The sequence below is a fragment of the Macrobrachium rosenbergii genome, chromosome 25, assembly GCF_040412425.1.
Source record: "Macrobrachium rosenbergii isolate ZJJX-2024 chromosome 25, ASM4041242v1, whole genome shotgun sequence".
NCBI classification, from domain to species: domain Eukaryota; kingdom Metazoa; phylum Arthropoda; class Malacostraca; order Decapoda; family Palaemonidae; genus Macrobrachium; species Macrobrachium rosenbergii.
In genome coordinates this window covers 2,106,093-2,133,451 of record NC_089765.1, presented here as the reverse complement: position 1 = coordinate 2,133,451, position 27,359 = coordinate 2,106,093, and the positions used below count along the sequence as shown (strand labels likewise).

Sequence of the window (27,359 nt, the reverse complement as noted above, 5' to 3'; positions counted from 1 at the left end):
AGTATCTTGCTGGTATGGCTTCTTGTTGCAGTCTTCTGGCCAGTGAAAACTGGTTTTATGGGCAGTTTTGAAATATCTTGAATAATCATAATTAGAATTATTGTAATAAAATTTTGCTAAAATTAATATAAATGAATGTTTCTTCAAACTAAACTTTTATACAAAATTAACTCACAATGTTTCAATGTTTCTGGAACATAAGGGAAATTAAAATTTTTTTCCTGACACTGCAACAGAACAATGCTAGGGGACTATACAAAAGAAAAATAAACATTTTATAACTTATGCTTTTTATAAGTTATGCTTTGACAACCTTTTTACCAAGTTTAATGACTATTCCTGCTCATGCTAAGGATTTTCATATATAAAAGGTACTAGTTTGTGTGCTGAGGAGAAATACAACTTACTATCAACATTTTTATTAAGTACACATTTTGTGGTAGGGAAACTGCTTTCGTCAAAAGCTACTCGTTGACCTCTGATCAGTTACTCTTGAAGTATGTAAACATTAAGTTTCAGAAGGACTGGCATGAAGAAATTGATATATTGTAATCTGTAAACTTAACCTAGAGAGATTCTCAAAGAACAAATATTTTTGCCAAGTGCAGAGGTTCTATGATGTGTTCTGGGATATCAATTGATACACCAGCAGTGGAGGGTCCACAGTTGGTTAGCCTAGGTGATTCTTCATGAAGATTGTAAGGAGTTCTGCAGATACTGCCATTAATCTTTAATTTTTTTTGAGCTCCTTCAAAATTCTTATTAATCTTAATAAATTAAGTAAGAAGATGAATGCATATGTACAAATAAGGAAATAGGTTTTTTTTTAATTTGGCTCTCTTCTGGATTCAGGAATTATCAATGTCCCCAGAAGATGGTGCCCCAGGTGTGATGTTCAGCCGGTTTTTTGTACCCCCACCAGCTCAGCCAAATCCCTATCTTGAAACAGGTAAGGAGTGTTCTTAATAGATTTAAAAGATATTCTAATTTTTTTCTGTAATGGACAAACTGATATGCAATATAGCCTTATACTTTCGTATGAAGTTATCAGCTCATATACATGCTTAATAAGAAGATCCTGCTGCTGTAGATGGTGGGAGATCACATAAATCATTGAAATTAAAAGAGTGGAACAAAACCACATTAGCTCTTAACAAACAAAAAAAATTGTGAGAATGCATAAGACCAGCAATGTGTGCCTAGAATTACAGGACCCTGGGAACTGATGGTGGTGAAGCTAGAGCACTAATTTAGTAACAGTCAATAGTACAAAGAGAGCTCACTTAAAGATTAAGTAACATGGAAATTTTCAGTCGCAAAAAACATTAAGTAGTAAAATGGTCATCTTCAGAACAAAACAAGTAAAGACAATAGTAATACAATCATTATCAGGTGTGAGTTGGACAAGACTATGAGTTCTAAGGGAGTGTCTACATGGTCAGACAGTACCCATCAGAAGATATTTTTACCAGACCGCAAGGAGGAGCAAGAAGAGCTTTGGTGATGTCAGAGATGGAAAAAAATAATGAAACCATTCTTACTACCTGTGGTAAAGAGTTCAAGCAATGTATGGCAGCCAAAGGCAATTATAATGCTGCAGTGCCGTTTTCTTTACTTTTCTCTTAAGCTTGCTGAACACCATGGCAATGAATTTGTACTGCACTGGACTCTGGCAGAAACCAACTAACCCTCAAAGCCATATTTTGAATGAGTCAAATACCTGTTTGTGGACACAGGTTTTCAAATATGCTTGCCAGTCTACCCAGTGATGAGTAAAGAGACTGTGGTGCTAAGCTAGATCTGGTAGCACTTTGCTGCCAGATCAATGTCCATGGTTTTTGTGCTTCTTCAGTCATTGGTGCTCATTCCTGCTTCCTTTCATGATCTGGTAACAATGTTCGCTTGATGGCACTGTCTCATTGTGTGGATGCACCCTAAGAGTATAAGATATAGATTTGTTTACAAAGGATTATCTATAAGCAGTATTACATACAGGAAAATTTTATGGTCTTGGAATAGTCACAAACATTCACAATTAGTAAAGTACGAGAACTAAAGTAACTATTAAAGGTGACTCTACAATAAAAAATCTTATATGAGAGAGAAACACTGGATAAGAAGTGACTTCAGTGTCTGATAAAAGAAGAAATAAAATTTGGAACAATAAAGAAGCTAGTGTGGGCATGAAACAATCATGTGTTCATTTTTTTTATGTCACTGTCACTCATTTGTCAAGTGATCTCTATACTAGCATGATTTTTTTTATCTTTTGTTTTATCACAAACCCATTATTATAACATAGCCCATTTCATGTGTAACACAAAATCCCAGACACATTACTTGACCGTAGAAAAAAAAATCATCTGGCTATGGTAGGTTGGTGCGTGTGGCACTAAGCATCCCTTGTGTCCCTGTTGTATAACTAAATCAATTTTTGCTCTTAAGGAAACATCCAGCATCACCTCTTATGAAAGAGTATTCCTCAGTGCTAGCTGGAATTGCTCATTGAAACTTAGTAACAAGATAATTAAATAAGTTGGGGAATACTCTCACCTGCCCTCACCTAAACACTTGTCTTCTGCCGCCTTCAAGTAAGGATTTCTTGCTGCGCTCCTGCTGACTGCTAGTTGGAACTTGTGTTTTGAGTGATTTGTTTACTTTATCATAAAAAAATAGTATGCTTAATGGAGTTGAAAGGAATAACAGAATGCTTGTGGACCTTCATGCCGTCAGTTAGGTAGATCCCCACCATTACTACTTTTTTGCTGGGAGGGTTTCAGTAAAGTAAGAAGGTGAGTAGGTTTAGCTTACCACTCCTTCCTCCCTGCCCCAAAACCTCCTTCAATGTTTGCATCACTTTCTTGGCAGAGGGGAGAGTACATGCAGGAAAGCCTGGAGTGTAGTTGCCGTGAAGTTCTTTGTTCTGAGATTTTAATTAAGTTCTACAATGTTTACATATTTGCTGTTTACTGGAATCCAAATATTAACAGTTATTTCTGGAGACTGCAGTGCAAAGCTCAGTGAGTGGCATAATTCAAATTCCACAGATCAACAAGGCCGGTCTGCTCTTGAGTTTTGTGAATCCTCTGATATTTTTCCAGCTAATTGAGGAATCCACACATTTCTGGTACAGTAATAGATCAGACATCATATTCACAGTTGTTGCAATTATTGTCAAGTCCAAGGTATACAAGAGATATGGTTGTTGGCCTGGAAAACAAGATTGTTCAGTATGCCGATGACGCAACACTTGTGGGTGTAGTAAAGTCTCCACTTATGAGAAATGTAGCTGCCATTAGTCTCAGTCGTGACATTGAGGGAATTAGTGAATGGTGTAGTTGGTGGGATATGAGACTGAACTCCAGTAAAACAAAAACACTTGTACAGATTTTCCACCCCATCCTCCCCTTCAAGTGGATGGGACTGCTGAATGAATCTGAATCTATAAACTATTTTTGGTATAACTTTTGACTCACATCTTTTAAGAAACATCTGATGAAAGTTTCAGCAAATGCTGCACGGAAGTTAGGTATTGCACAAAAGGCCTCATATATACAGTATATAAAAGTGATAAAATCTGTGCAACCTGTTTTAGGTCACTTGTCCTTCCATTGCTAGAATACTGTTCTCCAATGTGAATGTCTGCTTCTGCCAGAGATCCAGAGATTTATCTCTTTTAGATAGAGTGGTGGTAGGTTTCTGTTTCCTAAAATTAGCAGTTATGGCTTGGACCATCGACGGCTGGTCTCTTGTTTGTCAATTTTTCATAAGATGTACAGTAAACCCCCCGTATTCGCGTTCTCACACATTCGCGGGTTTCTCTGTGGAACATATCTAGCCATCATTCGCGGAAAATTCGCCCATTCGCGGTATTTTTCACTGAGAAATATTCACTAATTACTGTATTTTCATATAATTTTCATGAATAAATGCACTTTTTGTGATAAAACTATTAAAATACTCAGGTATAAGCATTTTTACAGGGTTTTTCTTGGTTTAAGCTATCAAAATGGGCCGTTCTAAGTGTTTTTAGAGGGATTTTAAGAATTCGCAGATTTGACCTATTCGCAGGGGGGGAAGCATCCCCCGCAAATACAGGGGGTTCACTGTATTTTAATAGAGATCTTTTACATTCACAATTGATGCCTGATCCAGTCTCCCTGAGGATGCCATGCAACTGGAACTTCAAAAGTTCAAGCAAAAATGCAATGCATTACTACCCTAATACTGTATAGTTCTCTTTGCATTATAATAATTTAAGATTTTCTCTATTTATTTATTAATTTGTGAACTCATTTTTAATTTTAGTAAGTGATCACCTTTTTCTGTGTTTCCCTTTACCTCCTGTTACTTCTCTCCAGTGAACACCTTATTCTTTGGTTCATGTTCTGAATAATAATAATAATAATAATAATAATAATTAGTAATGCATTAACTGATCATAAATCAGCCGCATTGGAGAATGAAAAACAGAACAGAGGAATGGCACAACAAACTAATGCACAGACAGTACATGAGACAGACAAAAGAACTGGCTAGTGATGAAACATGTCAATGGCTACAGAGGGGAGAACTCAAGAAGGAAACAGAAGGAATGCTAACAGTAGCACAAGATCAGGCCCTAAGAACCAGATATATTCAAAGAACGATAGATGGAAATAACATCTCGCCCATCTGCAGGAAGTGCAATATGAAAGAGAGACCATAAACCACATAGCAAGTGAATGCCCAGCACTTGGACAGAACTAGTACAAAAAGAGGCATGATTCAGCAGCAAAAGCCCTCCACTGGAGCCTGTGCAAGAAACACCAGCTAGAAAACAATCGGGCAAAGATCCTCTGGGACTATGGTATCAGAACAGATAGGGCGATACAAGCCAATAGATCAGACGTGACGTTGATTGACAAAATCAAGAAGAAAGTATCACTTATTGATGTCACAATACCAAGGGACACCAGAGTAAATGAGAAAGAGAAAAAATCTATAAGTATCAAGACCTTAAAATCGAAATAAGAAGGATATGGGATGTGCCAGTGGAAATTGTACCCATAATCATAGGAACACTAAGCACGATCCCATTATCCCTGAAAAGGAACCTGGAAAAACTAGATGCTCAAGTAGCTCCAGGACTCATGCAGAAGAGTGTGCTACTAGCAACAGCACTCATAGTGAGGAAAGTGATGGACTCCTAAGGAAGCAGGATGCAACTCTGAATAGGATGACTGTGATAGACAAAAAAAATAATAATTATAATAATAATTACAGTATAATAATGATATGCCTACCTTTACCATGTCAACTGGTACTTCTGCTGTTGCTGAACCTCTGAGAAGCTCAGTGCTGTTGACCCTCCAGTAGTGGTAATCCTTTCTTTTGGAGATGCCCCTGAAGTATCAACCACAGCTACTGCTTCGTCAAAGGAGACTTAAGACAGGAGCTGGAGACAAGTTGAAGACGCACACAGGAGCTGGAGACAAGTTGAAGATGCACAATGCTTTCCTTCCTCCCTCCTATGGTTGAGCTCACCCATATTCCAGTCTTTCCTTCTTCCTCCCATCTAAAAAAGAGAAACACTGCTGTGGGTAACCCTTGTTGGGCAAAGGTTGGAAACTGAAAGTGGCCAGAGGAAGCAAAACCCTGAAATTTGATGTGCAGTTATGAGGAGGATTTATATGGTTACAGTCTGAGGAGTGTTAGGCAGTCTTTGAGAAAAGTCTCTTCATTCATGCTCTGAGGCATGAGACCTCTGAGAGATAATCTTTTAAGAACTAGCTATACTGGATACTGGAGGGTGAGAAGCACTAAAGAATCCAGTTCAGTTAGGGAATGCCATTTTGCAGTCTTTGGCCTCACTAGATTATCATGCATTGAAGCCATGTGGTGGGCAAGATGTCTCTCTAACCAGGAAAATACCTTTATTGCCGGCTGAATGCAAATATACCTCTGTACTTTTTCTCTCCGTCTTATTACCACTTCAGTCTATTTCATAGTTTATCAGCTTTCTCCCACCTTGCAGGGCTTGCATCTACAACTTATTTTGCAGTGCAACTTGCTTTCACCCCAATTGCACCTTTTAGACATTTTATGTCATGTAATTTACTTTGCTTCATTTTATCTCTCTGTCCATCCTCTGTAACTCATTTTCTTTAGCTTCATCATCACAAAAGGATGTTGTTTCAAAGTTAAAAGTGAGAGTGTGGTGTAATCTTCTCCCACTGGAAATGTTGGACCCTAGAGATGATTTTTTGAGTATTGATAATGTTCTCTAATTGGTAAAACTATCTATTAGAGTTGGCCCATAGACTCCATGAATGGTACTCTCAGCACTTTTTCTGTTTTGCCTGCCAACATAATTGGGGTGGTAACAAGTTTCATACCTGCATTGCTCCGGTCACATTAGTTAAGTTTGGCCTACCACTGATACACTAAGAATGTTGGCTCTATCCCTTAGAAGTAGGGTAAGAAGCAGTTGGTAAATAGGGAGTTGGCTTTCACTGGTGTCATTAGTGATTCACCGGCTTTAATTTTTATTTATTGTTTTCTTTGTGGATAATTCTGTTAAGGACCCTTGTATAACTGATCTCCATGATAAAATCATGACACAGTTGATGACTGCAGCCATTTATAAGGTGAAGGTGGCATGCAAAGAGATTAATGGTAGCTATGACGTCTTATATTCCTCCTAATTGAAACTGGTCAGGGTTTTTATTAAGGAGGGAAAACACTAAAAGAGGGGAAATGTAAAGGCTTGAAAAAGAGAGAAATCATGCTTACTATGATAAATTCCTAACTTAGAGACTTGATGATGGCAACATAGATTATGGTGTCTTTGAAATATATAGGAAGGTAGTAAAATGTTTAGTCAAGAGGGCCAAAAATTTCCTCTTTGGGCAAAGTATCTGGGTGATAGAATTGCAAACATCCTCCCAAATTGAAAAATTGAAAGAAATGGGAGCATTCAGCAGAAAAGAAACTAGATTTATGACTCATAAAACTTATAACCAAAATAAAATTTCGTTGTTTTTTAAAGAATTGATGAAACTCTCAGAAAAAAATTATTGAAATGATTTCAGGACCAGAGTGCAACTGATGTAGAGTAAATTATGAAAAAGGAGAATGAAGTTCTCTGTCCAAAAGCCACTGCATCGCAAAGAGCATAGCAGTATCGCAAAGAATAAAAGTGCTGTCATACATGTCATTTTCTTGGTGATGGTTTGATTGCCAACTTCAGGCCGCAGGTTAGCTGAGCAAAAATAAAGTAAATGATGAGCCAGAAATGTGTTTTTAGCTGTGGGCAGGAGTCACAGGGTGAATGTAAAAATACTTCTAAATGTAATGTGAGTAAAAAATTTTTAGGTATCTTTTTGAGAAAGGTCCTTACAGTTTCTCAGAGAAAAAAAAAGTGGTAAGCAAGTTTAACCCAGAAATTACTTGCAAATACTATACCTTATAAAGAAATGCAGAAATGTTTTTTAAATGGTACCAGCATTCAAACTGGCAAGATTCACTTCAATAAGCAGTCTTGAAGGGATGAACCCATACTTTTACCAGCAAGTAAAGTTTAAATTTAATGCTAGAAAAGTACGGGATTACTACCCCAGAAGTAACATATATCTCTTCAGGAGGTACAGTTAGGGTCCCTACTACAAGTGTAGTTGGTGGGGTATGAGGCTGAACTCCAGTAAAAGGAAAACACTATTGCAGTAATTAGTGGATCTCATACAAATATTCCACCCCAGCCTCCCCTTTAAGTAGATGGGACTTTGCTGAATGAGTCTGAAGCTTTAACTATTCTTGGTGTTGAATGAGTCTGAAGCTTTAACCATTCTTGGTGTAACTTTTTGACTCGCATCTTACTTTTGAGAAACATTTAATAAGAATGTCAATATATTCCGCACAGAAGGTAGGTATTGTACGTAAGGCCTCATATATTTATAACATATTTATATGCCTCACGGTCGAACTTCTCAGTTCCAAAGGGCCTTTATTCTTCACACCTTTGGGCTGTGGAACAGTCTCCCTGAGGATGACATGCAATTGGAACCTCAAAAGTTCAAGCAAAGATGCGATACATTACTACCCTAAAACAGTTCTTCTTTTATTTTAATAATTTAACTTACATTTTTATTTATTTATTAATTTTTTAATTTAGTTTTTTCTTTTTAATAACTGATTTCTTCTTTTTGTATTTACCATTACCTTCTGTTACTTCTTTCTAATGAACACCATATTCTTTGGAAACTTGAATTTTAAGTCAGTGGCCCCTGTGGGCTTGTTCCATATGAATAGGGTTCATGATCAGAATAATAATAATAGTAATAATAATATAATAATAATAATAAAGTGAACCAATGCCAACAACAGTTGCCACACACACACACACACACACACACACACACACACACACACACACACACACACACACACACACACACACACACACACCTTGCCTTAGAGGCAAGAGAGAAAGGGCCTGTTGATAAGTTTTCGAGCATTGAGTGCAGTACAATTAGCCCAGAAGGCTTTCAGCATCCCCATATCTGAAAAATTGGTAGGTGTGATGTCTGACAATTCTGCCATGGAATAAAGGTGGCAACAGAATCTTCAGCAAGTGTCAACTGATGGTGGATGTTCTGTTGTGGGCATAGAGTCATAACACCGTTCTGATCCCCAGATGCATCCTTGGGATCCCCAGATGCATCCCAAGGAAGTGCAAAATGGGACCAGGTACTTCTGCATGAGATGTCCTTGCACCCTTAGATATGCACCATGCATTGAAAGCAGTGCAGAACCCTCATAGCCCAACTTTGGTCTCAGGAAGTTTGATTCCAGGACTTTGTTGTACTTTTTGTCAACTTTGCACAGAGTCTTAGCCTCCTCAGTCTTCATGCCTACAAGGTCTCCAGTAGTGCCTTGTCAGGTATTCAAAAGCTTGGACATTGACCTGGTCTTTTCCATTAAACTTCCTTATGTGTGCCAATGTTTTGAAAAGGATGTCTTGCCCCGGACTACGCACTAGTGTTAAACTGCCTATCCAGTCCACTGTATGAACTTCTGAAAGATGCTTCTCTACAGAATCTTACTCTGAAGGCAGTGTTCTTAATAACCATAGCCTTAGTAGGCAAGCAAGTTACATGTTCTTTCTCACACAACTAACCAGAGAAGTATTGGCCTATCTTTTATGACTGCTTACATTGTGAAGATCAAACAGCTTCTTTTACAACTTCAGCTTGCTATGTTTTCTATCTTTGCTTGTTCCACTTGTTGAGAAGGAAGGTTCAAGATTTATCCATGAAAGACTGAAAACTTTTTGGAAAATGATTTGATTAATGAAATTTAGGATGTTTAGCCAAGCACTGGGGCTCTGTCAGTCATTCAGCATTTAGGCGGTGAAAAGAGGAAGTAGGAGTGGTTGAACAACAAGATAAAAAGATCCAGTACAAGGCTCGAAAGGTTATAGAGGTTAAAAAGCAAGACTGAAGAAAGGGAGGGGGAATGGAGGTAAAGTTAAAGGCTTAAAAGTGGGTGCATCCAGGGGCCAAAGGGATACTGTAAACACTATTTAGTGATACCTGTTGTGCACCCTGTGAGTACACTAATGGCAGTACCTCACTACAGGGTGGGAAACCAATTTTTTTTTTCATCCGTTCTTCGTTACATCAAGTCATCTTGAAAACTTATGGTAAGTGTCAAGTGTCATGAAATAGGGCTACAACTACAGCTCTGACTTTATGGAGGTTCCAAAAACCTTTTTAAATTTTTAATCTCTGGGTCTAGCTCTCAAGACTTATTCTCATTTGGTCCTCAAGTAGCTGCAGGCCAGTTTGTTACTCTTCGTAAAAGGAGAGGATGCTCCTGATTGTGACCGCCTTTTCTTCTAATCTTGGTCCCCTGTCACACAGCAAGAGCAGCAGTGGTGTGCACTTCTCTGCTGCAGATGAAGAGTCACTGTTTTGGCCTATTGGTGATTTGGTCCTTTTGCAGTACTGACTATAGTGTCATTAACACGGTATTGGTTCATGTCATGGCCCCTTATTAATCCCCAGAACTCCAGACTCCCAGACCTAGTTGTTGAGTAGCTCACTGATTCCAAGTGAAATATCTAAGTATAGTATGAAGTCAAACTAAAACAGTCCCCTCCTAACAAAATAGGTGCACATGCTGTCTTTATGTGTTTTTTGTGCAAGAACAAATTCAGTTGAAAAAAAAATACATTTTCCTGGTACAAGTCAGTTGCTTTACAAGGTAATTTCCTCACTTCCCAGTCCCACAAAGTTTGCAAACTGGCTGGACAACACTTGATATGATCATTTTCTGCCAATAGAAGGGGTTCGGAGCTAGAATGGACTGGAGTCTTCTCCTTTTGAACATTTCCAAAAAGTTAGCTGAAGAACCTGATCCAGTTGTAAAGTGATGGGTAAATACCAAAAAAAGTCAGGTTTATTAAAAAAAAATTCCATTGATATATTTTGTTGCCATCAAAGTTGTAATACTGGCACAAAGTCGGTTGGCATCTGTTGGAGAAGAATTAGGATCCCGAAACATTTCGGGGAGACCTAAATCCCTGGAAAACAAACAAGCAATCTTTATTTTTTGTATATATGTTGTTTATAAAATTGCTAGTGGTTGTTTATGATAATTTTAATATTCACATATACAGTATCTTCGCAACTTGTTGAATTTTCGTGTTGTTTTATACAGTATATGTTTTTCCCTGGACAGAAATAATTATGAAGCACATTTTAGACCATGTGGATCGCAGCGCAGCACACTCACTGATGCTGGATGGGTACATTACAGCAGGTGAACGTGCGTGGAATGAACTTGATCCACGCATGATACGCAACACATCTCCAGCTATGCCCGGTGGAGATCCTAGCCACAGAGGTTACTGGAAAGGGTCTTGGTCACCATATGGTGTAGGAGTAAATGGAAGGTGAGTCTTATATTTTTTAAAAATTTTATTTTTGAAAAGCTAGCTTCCTATTAAATTTCATAATCAGTTTTTGCCTAACTGATTCAAGATTTTTCTCTGCCCAGATTAACTTGTGGAAATATAATTTTTTAAAAAGCCATATTAATTTTCTAAATCAAAACCCATTACTTTAACATTGCATAATCGTGTGTTACGTTCAATGCCATAACACACCATCCATCAGAATAAAAAGCTCAGGTGGCTCTTGTAGCTTGATATATGTGCATAAGTGCTCAGCAGTCCATATTAGTTACTGTATTTGCTGGTGTATTAGATGCACTTTTTTTATTTTTAAATGTATCAAAAAACTGCCCTGCATCTAATGCAGCCAATGGGAGACCGAGTGCCATAAGCTAGGCCTACATACTGGGTAGACACAAAAATTGTTGCTAATTAAGAAACAGTGAAAAACAAGCCTGATTATTACAGTAAATTGTGTTACTAATAATAAAATATTGAAAACAAGCTGAATTATCAGTCTGTTATCACAAACTTACGAAAAATTGCTTATGATACCTCGGCAGTTAACCAGTCAGCCATTTGTCGCGGCAACACATGAACGATGTTTATTTATGGTGAATTTTATACAGAGTCCATACTTTATTTCAGTATAGTACACTCACAATATTGTATTTCATGCACAGAATCATATATTTTTCCCTACAAAATCACTTTAAATATCTTTCAATAAATGAATGATGAAACATACCAAATTGTTTTTTTTCACAAAATATCCTTGTAAAATAGGGATGCATCTTATACGCCGACAAATATAGTAATTGAATCTTTCTATGTGTAGTCTAACCCAGCTGCAACAGAGCAGTGGAGTTGGGAAGCCGGCACTCCTTGTGACCATAATTGGTTTGTATTGAAGACATTAAAAAATATATTTGTTTCACTGCAAACACATTCATTTTAACATTGACTGAATTGCAACTTATGCAAGATGCAGTTTGAGGTGCTGATACATTTGACAAGGTGGGAATATACTTTTCATTTACTTATCCTGTGATTTATGAAATTCAACTGTTTACTCTTGCAGCTGGAAGTAAAACTTTACTGGTGAAAGGTGCACATATTTTGTTCTCATCAGATCAAGTGGGGATAGGTATTTATTTACTAATGACTGAAATTTTGCCACAGGTGTTTGTTGGCTCTTGTGACTTATGACCACCGAGTGATTATAATGGGTCGAGAAGGCCACAAATGGGTAACAGTAGTTGATATATCAGCCTTATGGTATAAAGAAGTAGCCAAAGATTCTTGGAAAATGGTTGCCTTACCCCATGGAGCACCTGTACATGAGATTCACACTGCACGTATGCGTATGCTGGGAGTATCAGGTGAGTTAGCTTTGCGTCTCTTGCTCCATGAATAGTTAAGAAATGCAGGTTTTATAATTTGAAAAAGTAATTTTTTTAGTATAAACTTTATGAGTACTACTTGATTTGCAAATTAATTTTTTAATTAAAACAAAGATTTGGCTATTTGCACAGCTAAACTACATCTTAACAAAATAAGTCAGTTACAGAGTTTGGTAGATGCTTGTATTTGAATGTGCAAATCAAGAGTAATCATATTAGTTTTTATAAGAATGTACTTGTAAAATTATATGGGATCTGGTTTTTTTAGTCTGATAATTCCATTTAATTTCCAGCAGTGTAATACATTCATGTAAGTTACTGTAATGACAGTCTCGCAATTCAGGTTTATGCTCATATTTTTGTTTTTACCCATAGTGTGCATACATATTTGAAATAAGTGAAAATCCAACTAATTTGACCCTCAATTTTCCACACGATATGTCCATATGACAAAAGGGCAAACTTTTGAGCAAAGATAGTAGTAATGAGTAATACAGACTATTGGAACAATGATTGATAAAGAAATGATAACCAAGGCAGTAATTTGTTAAAAAATGCTATATTTTTACCCATATTTTTGTATTGTTTATTCATTAACAGATTAAGCAGAGAATTTATTCATTAACAGACTATCTAAAATAAGCATCAGTCATTTATGTGAAAACAAACTCATTTTATTATTATAGCCAAAACCCATGATAGTGCAATCTCAATATACATCCCCAAAGTAGAAGTGTTTTGTCTTCACCTAGGTTGGCATTCAAGTCCTTCACCACCTCTTCAGGTGAAACTGGTCCCCATCTTCATGTCGTGTATGTTCAGCACCTGCAGTCTTGCTCACCAGAATTTCATATGATCTTTACTCTGCCCATTTCACTATCGCCTTACTTAATTTCTATGATTGATTCATTTCTCGTTGCATCGGGGGGAATTCCGTTATTGCTCTCAGAACCCATTTGTAATTGATAGTCCTACTCTGGAATGTTAGCTAACAACTGCAAATATAGTGGGCTTACCTACAACAGCCAATCTGTTCACCCTTTTTATGATAGGTTTAGCTCTCAGATGAGTTAATAATTTAACCATGTTGTTTATTGTTGTGGATTTGTTTGTAGTGTATTCTTATACTATAATATTCCATGCAAAGTACATACCTGTATTTTGTTTCTCATTAGGCTAGTTTTTTATTTCATTCCATAACCAGCTACAGGTGTTTGTGTAGGCTCCATTGACTTGTGGGCCAGGTGGACGGCATTTTGACTCTTCTGGAAATCATCGAGGTCCATGATTGATGACTGTTTGGCCAGGTAATTTTATGAGTAGGACCTCTCTCACAAAGTCCAGTGTAGTCTCTGGGCGGCCGTCTGTGGTGGGGATCAAAACTAGCCGCCACAGTTGCTTGTAGATGTGCGACAGCTGCTGGTCTTGTATTGTAAGAACTGGGGTTTGAGTGACATACCAGCTGGGTGTTTACTGGTTTATTGGTGGTTTCTTACTGAGATAAATGTACAGAATCTTTGAAGATGTTATTGACGCATGCGAGCTGTAAAGTAGCGTCTACACACAGACAGGTAAAAACAGAGGTACAGACTCGGGCATCTGTGTTTGTCGGCAGACAAACAGATGGCGATATTGAGAGACACGATGAACATACAGTGATGAAACATATATCAATGGAAAGGCCATGAAATTCTACATATGGCCAATTGCATGAGATTCAAGACAGATTAATGAATACAATGCAGTAGTATAATATATGTGAAATGGCGAGACGTTTGGCGTCTTCACAAACAGAAACATACACACAGTTTGATACAGAAGATTCATTGGAACATTATGAGTACATGATTAGAATGCTTGCATGGCAATGCAAGTAGTAGTGATTGTACATACATCAAAACAACAATGGTTAGGGAGAAACAGACAGAAATATTGTATGGTTGAAATCGCGTTCCTTTAGAGAAAGAAAACGAGATGCTCTTGTTGTCTTGTCCACTCCAATGGACGACAAACACACACACACACACACACGTTTGGAAGAGATGGCGTCAGGCTCTTACAAATACTCTCCCCCAAGACGTGGGTAACGTCTGATTAATCGGCCCGGCTGCGGAGATGACTGCTAAGGCAGACGGTGCGGTGCGGTTGTGTTTGGAAGTGACGCCGTCGGGCGACGGGCTCTTACAATACTCCCGCCTCAAGTGAGGCATCGATGCGGAAATTGTCTTGCCGACAATTGTAGTTGGCTCGAAGGGCTTTGGTTAGGGGTGGGTAGGAGGCTGAAGGGCGGCGCTGGCCGGCAGGAGCTCGAGGAGGACGGGAGCGGGTTGAAGGGTGACGTCGGATGATCCTTCGGTGGCCGCTCGAGGGCTGAAGGATGACGGCGGCTGATCCTTGGTAGCCAGCGAGAGAGGGGTGGCAGCAGGCTGAAGGATGACGTTGGCTGGTCCTTCGTTGGTCAGCTCGTCCAGTACGAGTGCGGGGGCGGCTTCAGGTTTCCTGGAGGAGGCATCCAGGGCTCCAGTGGTGGGGTGGGTCATCTCGGAGGGTCGGACTTCTATTGAGAACTCAGGAACGGCGGGAAGCAGGGAGGCGGCAAAGGGTCTGTCGGTGCGTGGATCGTCATCTTGGGTCGGCCGGGTCGTTCGGGTCACTCCGGGGTCACCAGTGTAAGGACTGGGGTTTGAGTGACATACTGGCTGGGTGTTTACTGGTTTATTGGTGGTTCCTTACTGAGATAAATGTACAGAATCTTCGAAGATGTTATTGACGCGTGCGAGCGGTAAAGTAGCGTCTACACACAGACAGGTAAAAACAGAGGTACAGACTCGGGCATCTGTGTTTGTCGGCAGACAAACAGATGGCGATATTGAGAGACACGATTAACATACAGTGATGAAACATATATCAATGGAAAGGCCAGGAAATTCTACATATGGCCAATTGCATGAGATTCAAGACAGATTAAGGAATACAATGCAGTAGCATAATATATGTGAAATAGCGAGACGTTTGGCGTCTTCACAAACAGAAACATACACAGTTTGATACAGAAGATTCGTTGGAACATTATGAGTACATGATTAGAATACTTGCATGGCAATGCAAGTAGTAGTGATTGTACATACATCAAGACAACAATGGTTAGGGAGAAAAAGACGGAAATATTGTATGGTTGAAATCGCGTTCCTTTAGAGAAAGAAAACGAGATGCTCTTGTTGTCTTGTCCACTCCGATGGACGACGAAGACACGCACACACACGTTTGGAAGAGACGGCGTCCGGCTCTTACAGTATTGCTGCTCCTACGTTGTCTAGGAATTTCCTAGCTCTGAGGGCTGGCGGCATGCTGAAGGACGACCTTAGTTGGGCCTTCAGTGCTTTGTAGGTGACGGTGGTCTGTTGGTTGGCGAGCCATTCTGTGATCTGCTCGAAGACGTCGTCTGGCAGGAACTCGAAGACGGCGTTGGCTTTGTAGGATGAAGAGATCTTCTTAGATCTGAAGATGGTCTCTGCTCTAAAGAATCAGGCCTCTGGGTTGTGGGTTGCAAAGGGCGGTAGGAGGATGTTTGTTGCTGCAGCGTTGTTGCTGGACTGGCTGGTGCTGGCGATGCTGGCAGTGTTGGCGGCGTCGGTCATCTTCGGGGTCACAAGTGTAATGAGTCAGCGAGTAAGAGGCAGATTCAAGGCATTTTCTGATTTATTGACACAAAATCTCTGCCAGGACAAGAACTCTTGTGAGTGTAAAAGTAGCATTTGATATTAGGGAAAAACAGAGGGAAGTCTATATGAGGCGTGCAGCAAAGCAAGGGCGTAGGCCCCACCGCAGCCAAAATAGAGTTAGCAATACGACATTTTTCCCTAGGCTTTCCTCTGTGCATCAGCACTTCATATGTGACCTTAGGCTTGAAACATTATGGTCTAATACGCCACTGAACACAAGTACTTTTCCACCCTTACAGGATGTAGAAACGTGAGCCAACAGACTCCCTTGCGCAAGGCCCTTTCTCCATTTGTCCCTTTAAACATGGGGTGGTATGCACAGGGGGTAGGGGGAAGGGAGCATTGCCGTCTCTCTCCACCCATCTCCCGCTCAGCTTCAGCAGCCAGTGAAAACGTGCACAGACTGGGCTCGTGTTTCCATTGGCTTGCCTCTTCGCCCACTAACACGCTGTAGTCTCAGTCGTGGATGGCCTGATATATTTTACTTTTTATGAGTATTTTTGTAAAAATTCAATAGTGTATTAACTATGGCTGATAGCGTTGATAATAGTGATCACCATGAGATTGTTATTAGTGAAGGTGTATTGGTGGTTTTTCTTACTGAGATAAATGTACAAGAATCTTTGAAAGATGTTATTGACGCATGCAGAGAGCAGTAGTAGCGATCTACACACAGACAGAGTAAAACAGAGTGCAGACTCAGGCATCTGTGTTTAATACGGCAGACAAACAATGGCGATATTGAGAGACTACGATGAACATACAGTGATGAAACACATATATCAATGGAAAGCCATGAAATTACATATAGCCAGTACACACTTGAGATTCCAACAGATTAACAATAGACCACAATGCAGTAGCATATGCCATGTGGAAATGGCGAGGCGTTTGGGCGTCTTCACAAGCAAACATACACACAGTTTGATACAGAAAGATTCATTGGAACGTATGAGTACATAATCTGATTAGAATGCTTGCATGGCAATGCAAGTAGTAGTGATGTACATACATCAAAGCAACAATGGTTAGGGAGAAACAGACGGAAAATAATGTTGGCATAGTTGAAATGTGATTCAGCAGAGAGCTGAGATGCTCGTTGTCATGTCCTCCAATGGGCGACAAGCCCCGCACACACACACCGTTTGGAAGAGGCGGCGTCAGGCTCTTACAAACCTCTCCCAAGGCGTGGGTAACGTCTGATTAATGACTTCCAGGCTGCGGGATGACTGCTAAGGCAGGCTGATGCGGTGCGGTTGTGTTTAGGTAGCGCCGTCCGGCGGTGAGCTCTTAATGCCGCCTCCAAGTGGTTGTCGATGCGAAATTGTCTTGCCGACGGTGTAGTTGGCTCGAAGGGCTTTGGTTAGGGAGGTGGGAGGCTGAAGGCGGCGCTGGCGGCGCAGAGAGCTCGGAGAGGCGGGGCGGGTTGAAGGGTGGCGATGGATGATCGCCGGTGGCCAGCTGGGGAGCTGAAGGATGGCAGGCTGATCCTTGGTAGCCAGCGAGAGAGGGGTGGCAGCAGGCTGAAGGATGACGTTGGCTGGTCCTTCGTTGGTCAGCTCGTCCAGTACGAGTGCGGGGGCGGCTTCAGGTTTCCTGGAGGAGGCATCCAGGGCTCCAGTGGTGGGGTGGGTCATCTCGGAGGGTGGGACTGTTGAGGAACTCAGGAGCGGGGAGGCAGGGAGGCGGCAAAGGGTCTGTCGGTGCGTGGATGCGTCATCTTCAGATCCGACACGGTCGTTCGGGTCCTCCGGGTCCTCCAGTGTAAGGACGGGGTTTTGGTGACATACTAGCTGGAGTGTTTACTGGTTTATTGGTAGTTTCCTTACTGAGATAAATATACCAGAATCTTGAAAGATGTTATTGGCGGCACGATGCGACGGTAAAAGTTGCGTCTACACAGACAGGTAAAAACAGAGGTACGAACAGGCATCTGTGTTTGTCGGCAGACAAACAGATGGCGATATTGAACACGGTGTATACAGTGATGAAACATATATCAATGGAAAGAGCCAGGAAATTCATATGGCCAATTGCATGAGATTCAAGACAGATTAAGAATAGAAAGTACGGTAGCACCAATATATGTGAAATAATGAGGCGTTTGGCGTCTTCTGAACAGAAACATACAGATTTGATACAGAAGATTCGTTGGAACATTATGGTATGATTAGAATACTTGCATGGCTAAGTAGTAAGTGATGTACATACATCAAGACAACAATGGTTGGGAAAACAGACGGAAATGTTGTATAGTTTGAAATCGCGTTCCTTTAAGAGAAAAAGCGAGATACTCTTGTTGTCTTATCCCACTCCGATGGACGTGAACACTGCGCACCCGTTGGAAAAGACAGCGTCCGGCTCTTACAGTGTGCTGTCCGACGTCACAGGAATTTCCTAGCTCTGAGGGCGGGCGGCATGCTGAAGGACGACCTTAGTTGGGCCTTCAGTGCTTTGTAGGTGACGGTGGTCTGTTGGTTGGCGAGCCATTCTGCGATCTGCTCGAAGACGTCGTCTGGCAGGAACTCGAAGACGGCGTTGGCTTTGTGGGATGAAGAGATCTTCTTAGATCTGAAGATGGTCTCTGCTCTAAAGAACCAGGCCTCTGGGTTGTGGGTTGCAAGGGCCGGTAGAAGAAGTTTGTTGCTGCAGCGTTGTTGCTGGACTGGCTGGTGCTGGCGATGCTGGCAGTGTTGGCGGCGTCGGTCATCTTCGGGGTCACAAGTGTAATGAGTCAGCGAGTAAGAGGCAGATTCAAGGCATTTTCTGATTTATTGACACAAAATCTCTGCCAGGACAAGAACTCTTGTGAGTGTAAAAGTAGCATTTGATATTAGGGAAAAACAGAGGGAAGTCTATATGAGGCGTGCAGCAAAGCAAGGGCGTAGGCCCCGCAGCCAAAATAGAGGTTAGCAATATGACATTTTCCCTGAGCTCCCTCTGTGCATCAGCACTTCCTTATGTGACAACAGGCTTGAAACGTTATGGTCCTATTACGCCACTGAACTCTGACCTTTTCCACCCTTACCAGGATGTAAACTGTGAGCCAACAGACTCCACTTGCATAGGCCCTTTCTCCATTTGACCCTTTAAACATGGAATTGAGCACATGCACGGGGGTAGGGAAGGGAGCATTGCCGTCTCTCTCCACCCATCTCACTTGGCAGCAGCCAGTGAAAACGTGCACAGACTGGGCTCGTGTTTCCATTGGCTTGCCTCTTTGCCCACTAACACGCTGTAGTCTCAGTCGTGGATGGCCTGATATATTTTACTTTTTATGAGTATTTTTGTAAAAATTCAATAGTGTATTAACTATGGCTGATAGCGTTGATAATAGTGATCACCATGAGATTGTTATTAGTGAAGGTGAATTAAGAGATGGCTAAAGAAAGTAAATTCAACCGCAAAAATCATTATTTCTGAGCTCGTCCCTGTGTCTGCCGGTGAAATTCATATCAAGCACGAATTTCTAGGTATAGATATTGCTAAATATACCAGAGAAAAAGCTATCAGGAAATGCTAGGGTTGCTACCCCAGATCAGACATCCTATTATGGAATAGTACGTCGGTATGGGTTAGGGTGAGTGATTGTCACTGCCACAGGATTACGCTCTGTAGATATCCCAATGACAAAACCCCGGAACGTGAGGGCCAGTCGCGCTTCCGCGCTCACCTGCCAGCAACCCGATGACCCAGCACCATCTGTACGCATTCCATACTAGCACGTTTTTCCTTTCGGAAGATATTTTTCTTGTGCTGGCTTTTGCCCTAATTTTCCTGAGTTTCATCATGTCTTCAAGCAATTTCACCGTTGTGAAGTTAAGTACCATCTTCTTGTGGGGTTTTTATTATCAGTGGGAACTGTTGGCCCATCTAGATTATGCTACAGGGTCCATATAACAGGGTAGCTCCCGGCGTTTCACTTACTCAGCCGTATTGACCTTGAGGCACATCACTTGGCTTGTTTCTGCAGAAGTTTCTCTCGGTTATTTACAATTTACTCATGTTTCGTAATTCCCCCTTCAAGAAGTTCCTTTTGGAGGTGTTTATCTATGTCGGGCGGTTCCTGGTACCTTGATTAGCGTCATTCTCACGGAAGCTGCTCCTTATCTTGGTTCTTACAGTCAATTCATGGCTGATATCAGGCTCTACGCTCGGATAGATTCCTCCAGGTGGTGCTTTCTTTTTGTCAGTTTCTCTGATTTGTAGTGTAATGGATGACATGGATAATTGGTTATTGTGGTCGAACTCGGCGTCCAGGTGGCGCCAGTTAACATACCACCTCCTGCTAAGCCTCAGCTCCGGTTAAAGCTGTCGCTTACTTTGAGTTCTTGGTACGCATACTCAATCATATTACGTTTGCCATGTAGTTTGGTTAACTTTGTAGTCTTATCAAAAATTGATCTAGCCTAGCCCTCTCTTCAATGCGGTGGGTTAGAACTATTCAAAATTGAAACTTTAGCATTGTGTAACTCCCATCTCTCCCGACTGTGTCGCGCCAGGCAGGGAGGAGGGTAAGCTGGTGGGGGATTCCGTTTGTTGTTCCATCCACTGCCACCACTTGATTTTTGAGTTTGCTAGAACATCTGAAGCTTTATCCCCTCCTCCCTCTAATGAGGAGAGAAGGAAAAAATAAATGGGATCTTCTTTATGCATTGCCCTTCTACCCTATGGGTCGGTTGTTGGTTGGACTACGTTGCAGGAATTTCTCTCCCTTCCACCCCTCTTCCTCTCCTCTCTCTCACTCCCTTTACTGTCTGGGTTGTGCCTTCAGAGGAGGGTGAGAGTTTAGGCGTTTGCTATAGACTAATGCTGTTGTCCTATCCTCCCCTAGTACTTTTGAGTGAGTGTCACCAGTCTCCTGCAGCAGGAAGTCCCGATAAAGTCTGTGTGATACCCAGCAGAGTTTTAGTCAGTATGGGGGTCCGTCCTTGAACATAACTCTCGATTCCACCATTCCAAGTACTGCCTCTGACTTGCCAGTGGTGTATGTCATCTCCCGTGTGGGATGTCAGTCTCTTCGTCGTCACCTTGGCGACTAGTCCAGTTCCCAGTCGAGAGTTACCCACTCTCCTGTGGCCTCCCGTTCAGTGTCAACCACTCGGCCTGGTGTTTCATTGGTCGCTCTCCTCCGGTCGGGGCTGAACCCGATCACCCTCAGGGTTTAAACATTTCCCCAACTGGTTCGCTCCGCGATCTGACCCTCCCGTTGCCTTCTTACCTGTTTACTGCTCCGGTGGTTCTGGTTTTCAGTAGGTTGGCCTTAGTCACCTAGTTCTCTAGCTGTATACTAACCGGGTAATGGTTTCTCCCTCTCGCTTTGTAACCAAGTGGCGGGCACCGGGATCTCCCGGAGGGGTCTCGCTTGAACACTTTGACCAGCCAGTGTATTGCTATCTATATTTGTTAACCATTTACTTACTACGGTCTCCGGCAGTAATTTATATACCTTAAGTTAATTCTACAATTATGAGTTGCATGATCCTAAGTTGAGGTCCTACTCCCGTCGAACTATCTCGGAGTTTTTCGATTTAATGTGTATCATGTTTTGCTCACGGTTTTATCGTCCGCGGAACATTCAAACTTCAGGTCGATATAAGTGTGTGCTTGCTGCCGGACTCCGGCAATAGTATACTTTAAAGTTGATTTTATATATTTAAGTTGCATGATCTAGGTTGAGGCCTGCTCCAGTCAGACTATCTCGGCACTCCATAATTTAAGTGTATGTCATGTTTTGCTCTGATTTATCGTCCCGCGAATACTCCGGCGGGTTCGTGATCATTATTTAGCATACTCCATTACCTGCTGTTGTTTAGAGCCCCTATCTCCGCAGTTCTGCTCGGCGTGCCGCCATCAGTGTGTTCATGTACCTTCTCCTGCCCACAGACGGTCGTTGTGGGGGCCCAATTTTCTACGTGCTGCACCAGCCCTATGGGTGCGTTGTCTGCCGCTCTCATTCGGACTGCAGTGCGTGTCGATCTTGTCGTGTGGCACCCGGACAGTTGTGAGTTTGCCGCTCTGTGGCGTGTAGGACAAGTCGACCAAGCCTGTAGTTACGCGCCTTTAGTTTACCTGGTTGCCTCAATTGTTTCAGAAGTCGTTATGTTCTTGATATTTATATATATCTCTTTACAAGCGCTGGGTTATTAAGTCCCTGCTCTCTTCCAGGCCATTAAGCTTCCATATGGCGCCTTAGGTTTCCCGCCGAAGGCCTGGGTGGCTGGTTGGCAGAGGAGCGTTCCGTCAGGGGAAGCGTATGTTCTGGATGAACATCTGGAACCTGCTTTACCTGGCGCGAGATCTCGCGGCTGTTCCACCCGAAGTCGCCGCTCCTGTCATCAGAGCGGAATCGGGTGAAACCCAGCCTCCCAGGACAGATATGCGTGCTGGAGATGGCCGGAGAAATTATGACCACTAAACCTTGACCTGGAACCTGGAGACAGGACCAGGAGGTAGGTAAGGGAGGTAAGTGAGGCAGTGAGGGCGGGCTCCTTTTTAGTTCCCAACCATCCACTGCTTCTTCTTCGTTTCACGGCACAAAAATCTTCTTACTTGGAGGACAGGGCACAATCCATGTCCCCAAGTTGAAGAAAGAAGTCTTGGAAGGCGAGGGCCTCAGTCCGCCCGGCCTCCTGCAGCAACTCCCTTCCCTCGGTGAAGCCACGGGATCCCTGAATCGGCGGCTTCCACCAAGCAAGGCCCTCCCTCTGCTAAGGGGCGAGTTTGGAGTGCAGCTAAGGCTGCTTTCTCCGCCTGCCTTTGGCCAGGTGTTGCGAATGCTTTTTGCAGGTTTCCTCAGAGGTTGATCACGAGAAACTTAACAAGCTACGGAGGCTGCAGAGCCAGGAAGTATGCTCTCAGGTTCATGCGCTCGGTCAGTCAGCAGTACATTACCCCCATTCCAGATACCTCTGCCCTCCTCCATTTGACAAGGAAGTCTGGTTTGGCCGCCCATGCTCCCAGCATGAAGATACCCTAACGATCGTGGAGTCTAGGCATGCGGGCTCGAGGAGTGGAATTTGCTTTCCTCTGATCTGCTGCCCCTACCCAGGCTTCGCAGGCTGACGGAGGAAAGCTTGGGTAGAACGGATAAGGTCCCGAGGAGACAGTGATCTTCCCAGGACCAGGCACAGTCTACATTGATGCGCACCTTTAATGAGTAACGAGCAGAGAACACGGGGGTGCGGCCCCTTCAAGGCAGCGATATTATTCTCGTTGAATAGGATCGACTTGCGCCAACTGGGGTGGCTCTGGCTGCCCCAAGCGTACTCGGAAGGTAAGCGTTGCCTCAGCTCCGGGAGACTGATCCCACCTCTCTGATCTTCCCGGAGGCGATGGGTACGGAAGGATGCCCGGCCACTTTTACAACGGATAAGCTGGATCCGGTGTGCATCCACCTTGTTCAGCGGGCAGCTTCCAAACTGCGGAAGCCTCCTGAAGCTGAGTTTGAGGCCAGGTGTCGGTTGAGCTGATCATTGAACTCCTGTGCGCAATGAACCAACCGCGGTGGCGTTTTTATGATGAGCCACTCTTCCAGGTTCTGTGAAGTCTCTGTTAGCGGTTCAGACAGACTTGTTGACTTCATGGTAGCAGCGGATGAACTACCTGCATTCATCTTCGCCAACGCTACTGCCACAGACATGGGCCTGATGAAGCTCATGAAAAGCTCATTCTGGGAGCTGGTCTACTTCCTGAAGAAGAAGTCAATAATGTGTCTGGCTTCAAGGAGCAACAGGGCAAATCAGAGTCTGCGCTCCTTTAAGTATCCCCACGCCTTCAAAGGAAAACCCCTAGTCTGTATTTTTCAAAAATAGACCTGGAAAGGATACAGGAGGCACAGAAGACAGCACCAGCAGCTATTTGTCCAGAGCTGTACCTGTCTCTCAGAAGTTTGCAGCCTTCTACACTCTAAGGCCAACTCAAGCAGTTCGTGCTGGTGCAGCCAGCTCCGCCTCCTGCCCTTCCTTTGTGGCGTCTCCGTTGTACAACCTCTGCCAGGGCAGGGAGGTGGTTTGGCCTTTACAGGGAGCGCAAGGGAGTAAAGCAGGGCCTCCTTCAGAGGCAGCTGCCACGAGCCCGCTTCTCCCGGGAAGAGGAGGCCAAGGTAGAGAGGCAAACCTGCACCTTCCCGAGTGAGACAGTCAGGTGGGCGGCCGAGACTTCACCTGTTCAGGGACCAGTGGACCTTCAGTCCGTGAGCCCACAGTGCCGTCTCCAAAGGTTTGGGGTGGAGTTGGATCAGGGCCTCCCCTCACAGTCAGATTTCATCATGCATCTTCCAGCTCTCTTGAAGGACTTTCGTGAGTACTCAAAAGAGGTCCATAAAGTAGAGACACGAAATTTCAGGGCAGACTGTTCAGTGTTCCCAAGAAGACTCCAGTCAACAAAGGCAATCTTGGATCGTGTCTCAATCTTTACATACAATGCGACAAATTTAGCATGCTTACAATCCAGCATGAGTACGGACTCTACTTCCTCGATGGGCCGTCCACCCACCTCTAGATCTTTCAGACGCATGTTATCACATCCCGATTAGGAACTTCTCTCCCTTCACTCGGTTTTCAGACTGGAAACAAGCCTGCTCCTTCAGGGTCATGCCATTCAGGCTCAACATAGCACCAGGAGATTTTCACAAGCTGCGAACATGGTGGTGCAGCAGTTACAGTCCTGAGGATATCGCTGGCCTATACCTGGACGATTGGATAATCAGGCATCAACTCCGTGGAGTGCCGGAGCTACAGCCATGGTGATGATCGGTTTCTGGAATCTAGGCTTTCAGATAAACAGGGCAGTCACCTAACTCCAGGCTCGATTTCAGTGGCTGGGTATCAATGGGATCTGATTTCGCACAAACTATTCTATTCCGCCAGCCAAACGGAGAAATAGCCAAAACCACCAGGCAATTCCTCAAGGGCAGAAAAAGCCTCTCTTGAGGCACAGAAAAAATCCTGGGTTCTCTTCAGTTCGCATCCGTAACAGACCAGCTCCTACAAGCAAAACTGAAAGGCATAAGCAGGTGTGGCGGGAGCAGGCAATGTCAAACTCAGGGACAAAGGTGTCTTTAATTTCCTCGGTACTGAGGAAAAGACTCGGCAGTAGTCCTGATCAGGGTCTTTGAAGTCAGTTCCCCCTTCAATTCCTTCCCCAGCTCTAACCAATCACACAGGCGGCCGTTAGCGGCTGGGAGAGCTACTCACCAAAGAAAATTACAGGTACATGGTCACTCTGTTCCATCAATTCCACATAAACATTTTGGAGGCAATACTTCCGGTGTTCTAACTCTGAAAAACTTTGCCCACCAGCCAGATTCACATCAGACTGGTGCTGGACAGCGCAGTGAGTGGTACATTGCATAAACAGGGGTTCAAATAGAAAGTGGATAAACAAGTGATGATAGCCATTTTCTCCCTGGCGGAGAAGCACGGCTGGCACCTGTCAGCTACCATCTAGCAGGAGTCGGAATGTCACTGCAGACCTGTCAGAACGCTCCGCTGAGTCAGAATGGTCCCTGGGCGTAGCTTCTTTCAGCGGGATGGATGGCACCGTCAGGTTCCGGACGCTCAGGTGGACTTGGTTTGCAGGGCAATCACAAACTCCCTTGTTATGTTGCTCCCAACCTGGATCCTCGAGCTTACACTACGGACGCAATGTCAGTGGACTGGAACAAATGGCAGAAAATCTATCTTTTCCCGCCAATAAACCTGCTGTTAAAGGTGTTGCACAAGCTCAGGTCATTCAAAGGTCAAGTGGCCCTGGTGGCTCCCCAACTGGCCGAGAAGAGCAATTGGTTCCCTGCTATTCTGGGCTCAAACTACGGTTGTCATCAAATACCCAAGCACAGCTGACTCCAAGTAAGCAAACACGGACTGTCAGCTTCCTCAAAATTCTAGATACCCCACAATGGCTTTGTGGGCTTTATGAATTCGCCAAGCTCAGAGAGGTGCGGATATTGATCCCGTTAATACTCTGTTTCTGGAATCAGATAAAGAGATTCTACCCTGGACAATTACGATTCATGGTTAAAGTTAGCATCTTTACTGAAGGAATCTGAGCTCAGTCTGCGATACTAATTTGTAATATCATTTGCTTTAGGTCACTGTTTGAAAAAGGTCTGGCTCGACCACCATTACAAGCGAAATCAGCTTTTGAAAAAGGTGTTTTTTATGGCTTTAAAATTGATTGTAGATTCACATTTTCATCCATTCCCAAGAGCATGCGCTCGTTTGAGACCAGCACGACCGTCCACTACGGTTTCCTGGCTTCTTGCCGATGTTCTAAAATTAGCCTCAGAAACTAATAACGATCAATGTTCTTATTTGAATCTGTTAAAGGAAGACATTGTTCTAATTAGTCTAGCTTCAGGTGCCAGAATATCAGAGACATCTGCTCTCTCTAGAGGTGCAGAATCATGTGGATTTCTCCCGTCAGGAGAAGTTCGCTTTCCCAGATCAAAGGTTCTTAGCAAAAATGAAGACCCTCAGGATAGGTGGTCCCCTGGAAGGTTGTTTCCTCTCTTCCACAAGACCTGTCTTTGTGCCCAGTCGCTACCTTGGGGCCTATTTGAGAACTTCTCAGTGTTTTGTCTGGGTCCTCTTATCAGGGAGAAAAGGAGGAATAACTTTCTTTAAGGCTATAAGACAAGCAAATTCTGTACTTCATTAAGCAAGTAATCGGATTCAGTCCCTAAGGTTCATGATATCGAGCAGTGGCCTCACTAGTATTTTCATAATATGAATTTTTGATGAGCTTAAGGAAGTACACAGGTACAAGTCTCCATCCAGTGTTCAAACATACTATCTGAAATCACTGGAAGCTCTGAAGTTCTCACGGTGGCCTGTGGGAGCATTGTCCCTCCACCTTAAAATTAACTTGTAATCCCTATCCTCCCCTCCCACTGCCGCCTGCACTCTCATTTACTTCCTTCCACACCATTTTCTCTGGACCAGACATGGCCACAGCCTGGCTCCTCCTTATTATGATCACTGTTTTAGTTGTTGGTTTTAAGTTTGCAGCTTGTTATGTTTTACTGTAATTTAGTTTTTAAGCCGGAGCCTTTATAAATTTTCTGTCATTTATTTTTAGTCTTAGTACCTTCCATTACCAAACTATTATTTTATTTATGTACATAGTTATTTTCATGTCCTTTACTGTATTAATTGTACCCTAGATTCCTGCTCAGTTTATCTGCCTATACCCTTGGTATTTAATCATGTTTTGAGAGGATAATTAAAACTATTTTCAGTAACCAGTGTTTTTATGCATGTTCACTAACTATTCACTCCTTTTAAACTTTCACCA

The 27,359-nt window shown here is 42.8% G+C and overlaps 1 protein-coding gene across 6 annotated transcripts in view; it reads left to right on the top strand.

Annotated features, from left to right (window-relative positions):
- Nucleotides 1-27,359, top strand: part of LOC136852274 (T-cell immunomodulatory protein) — a 259,930-nt gene that overhangs the window by 109,997 nt on the left and 122,574 nt on the right. For 5 of the 6 annotated variants that reach the window (XM_067126747.1, XM_067126749.1, XM_067126744.1 and 2 more), the window contains exons 3-5: nucleotides 853-949; nucleotides 10,723-10,936; nucleotides 12,119-12,318. In XM_067126747.1, coding sequence (XP_066982848.1) covers nucleotides 853-949; nucleotides 10,723-10,936; nucleotides 12,119-12,318 — 511 coding nt within the window. The remainder of the gene's footprint in view (nucleotides 1-852; nucleotides 950-10,722; nucleotides 10,937-12,118; nucleotides 12,319-27,359) is intronic. The other variant, XM_067126746.1, reaches the window with a different exon arrangement.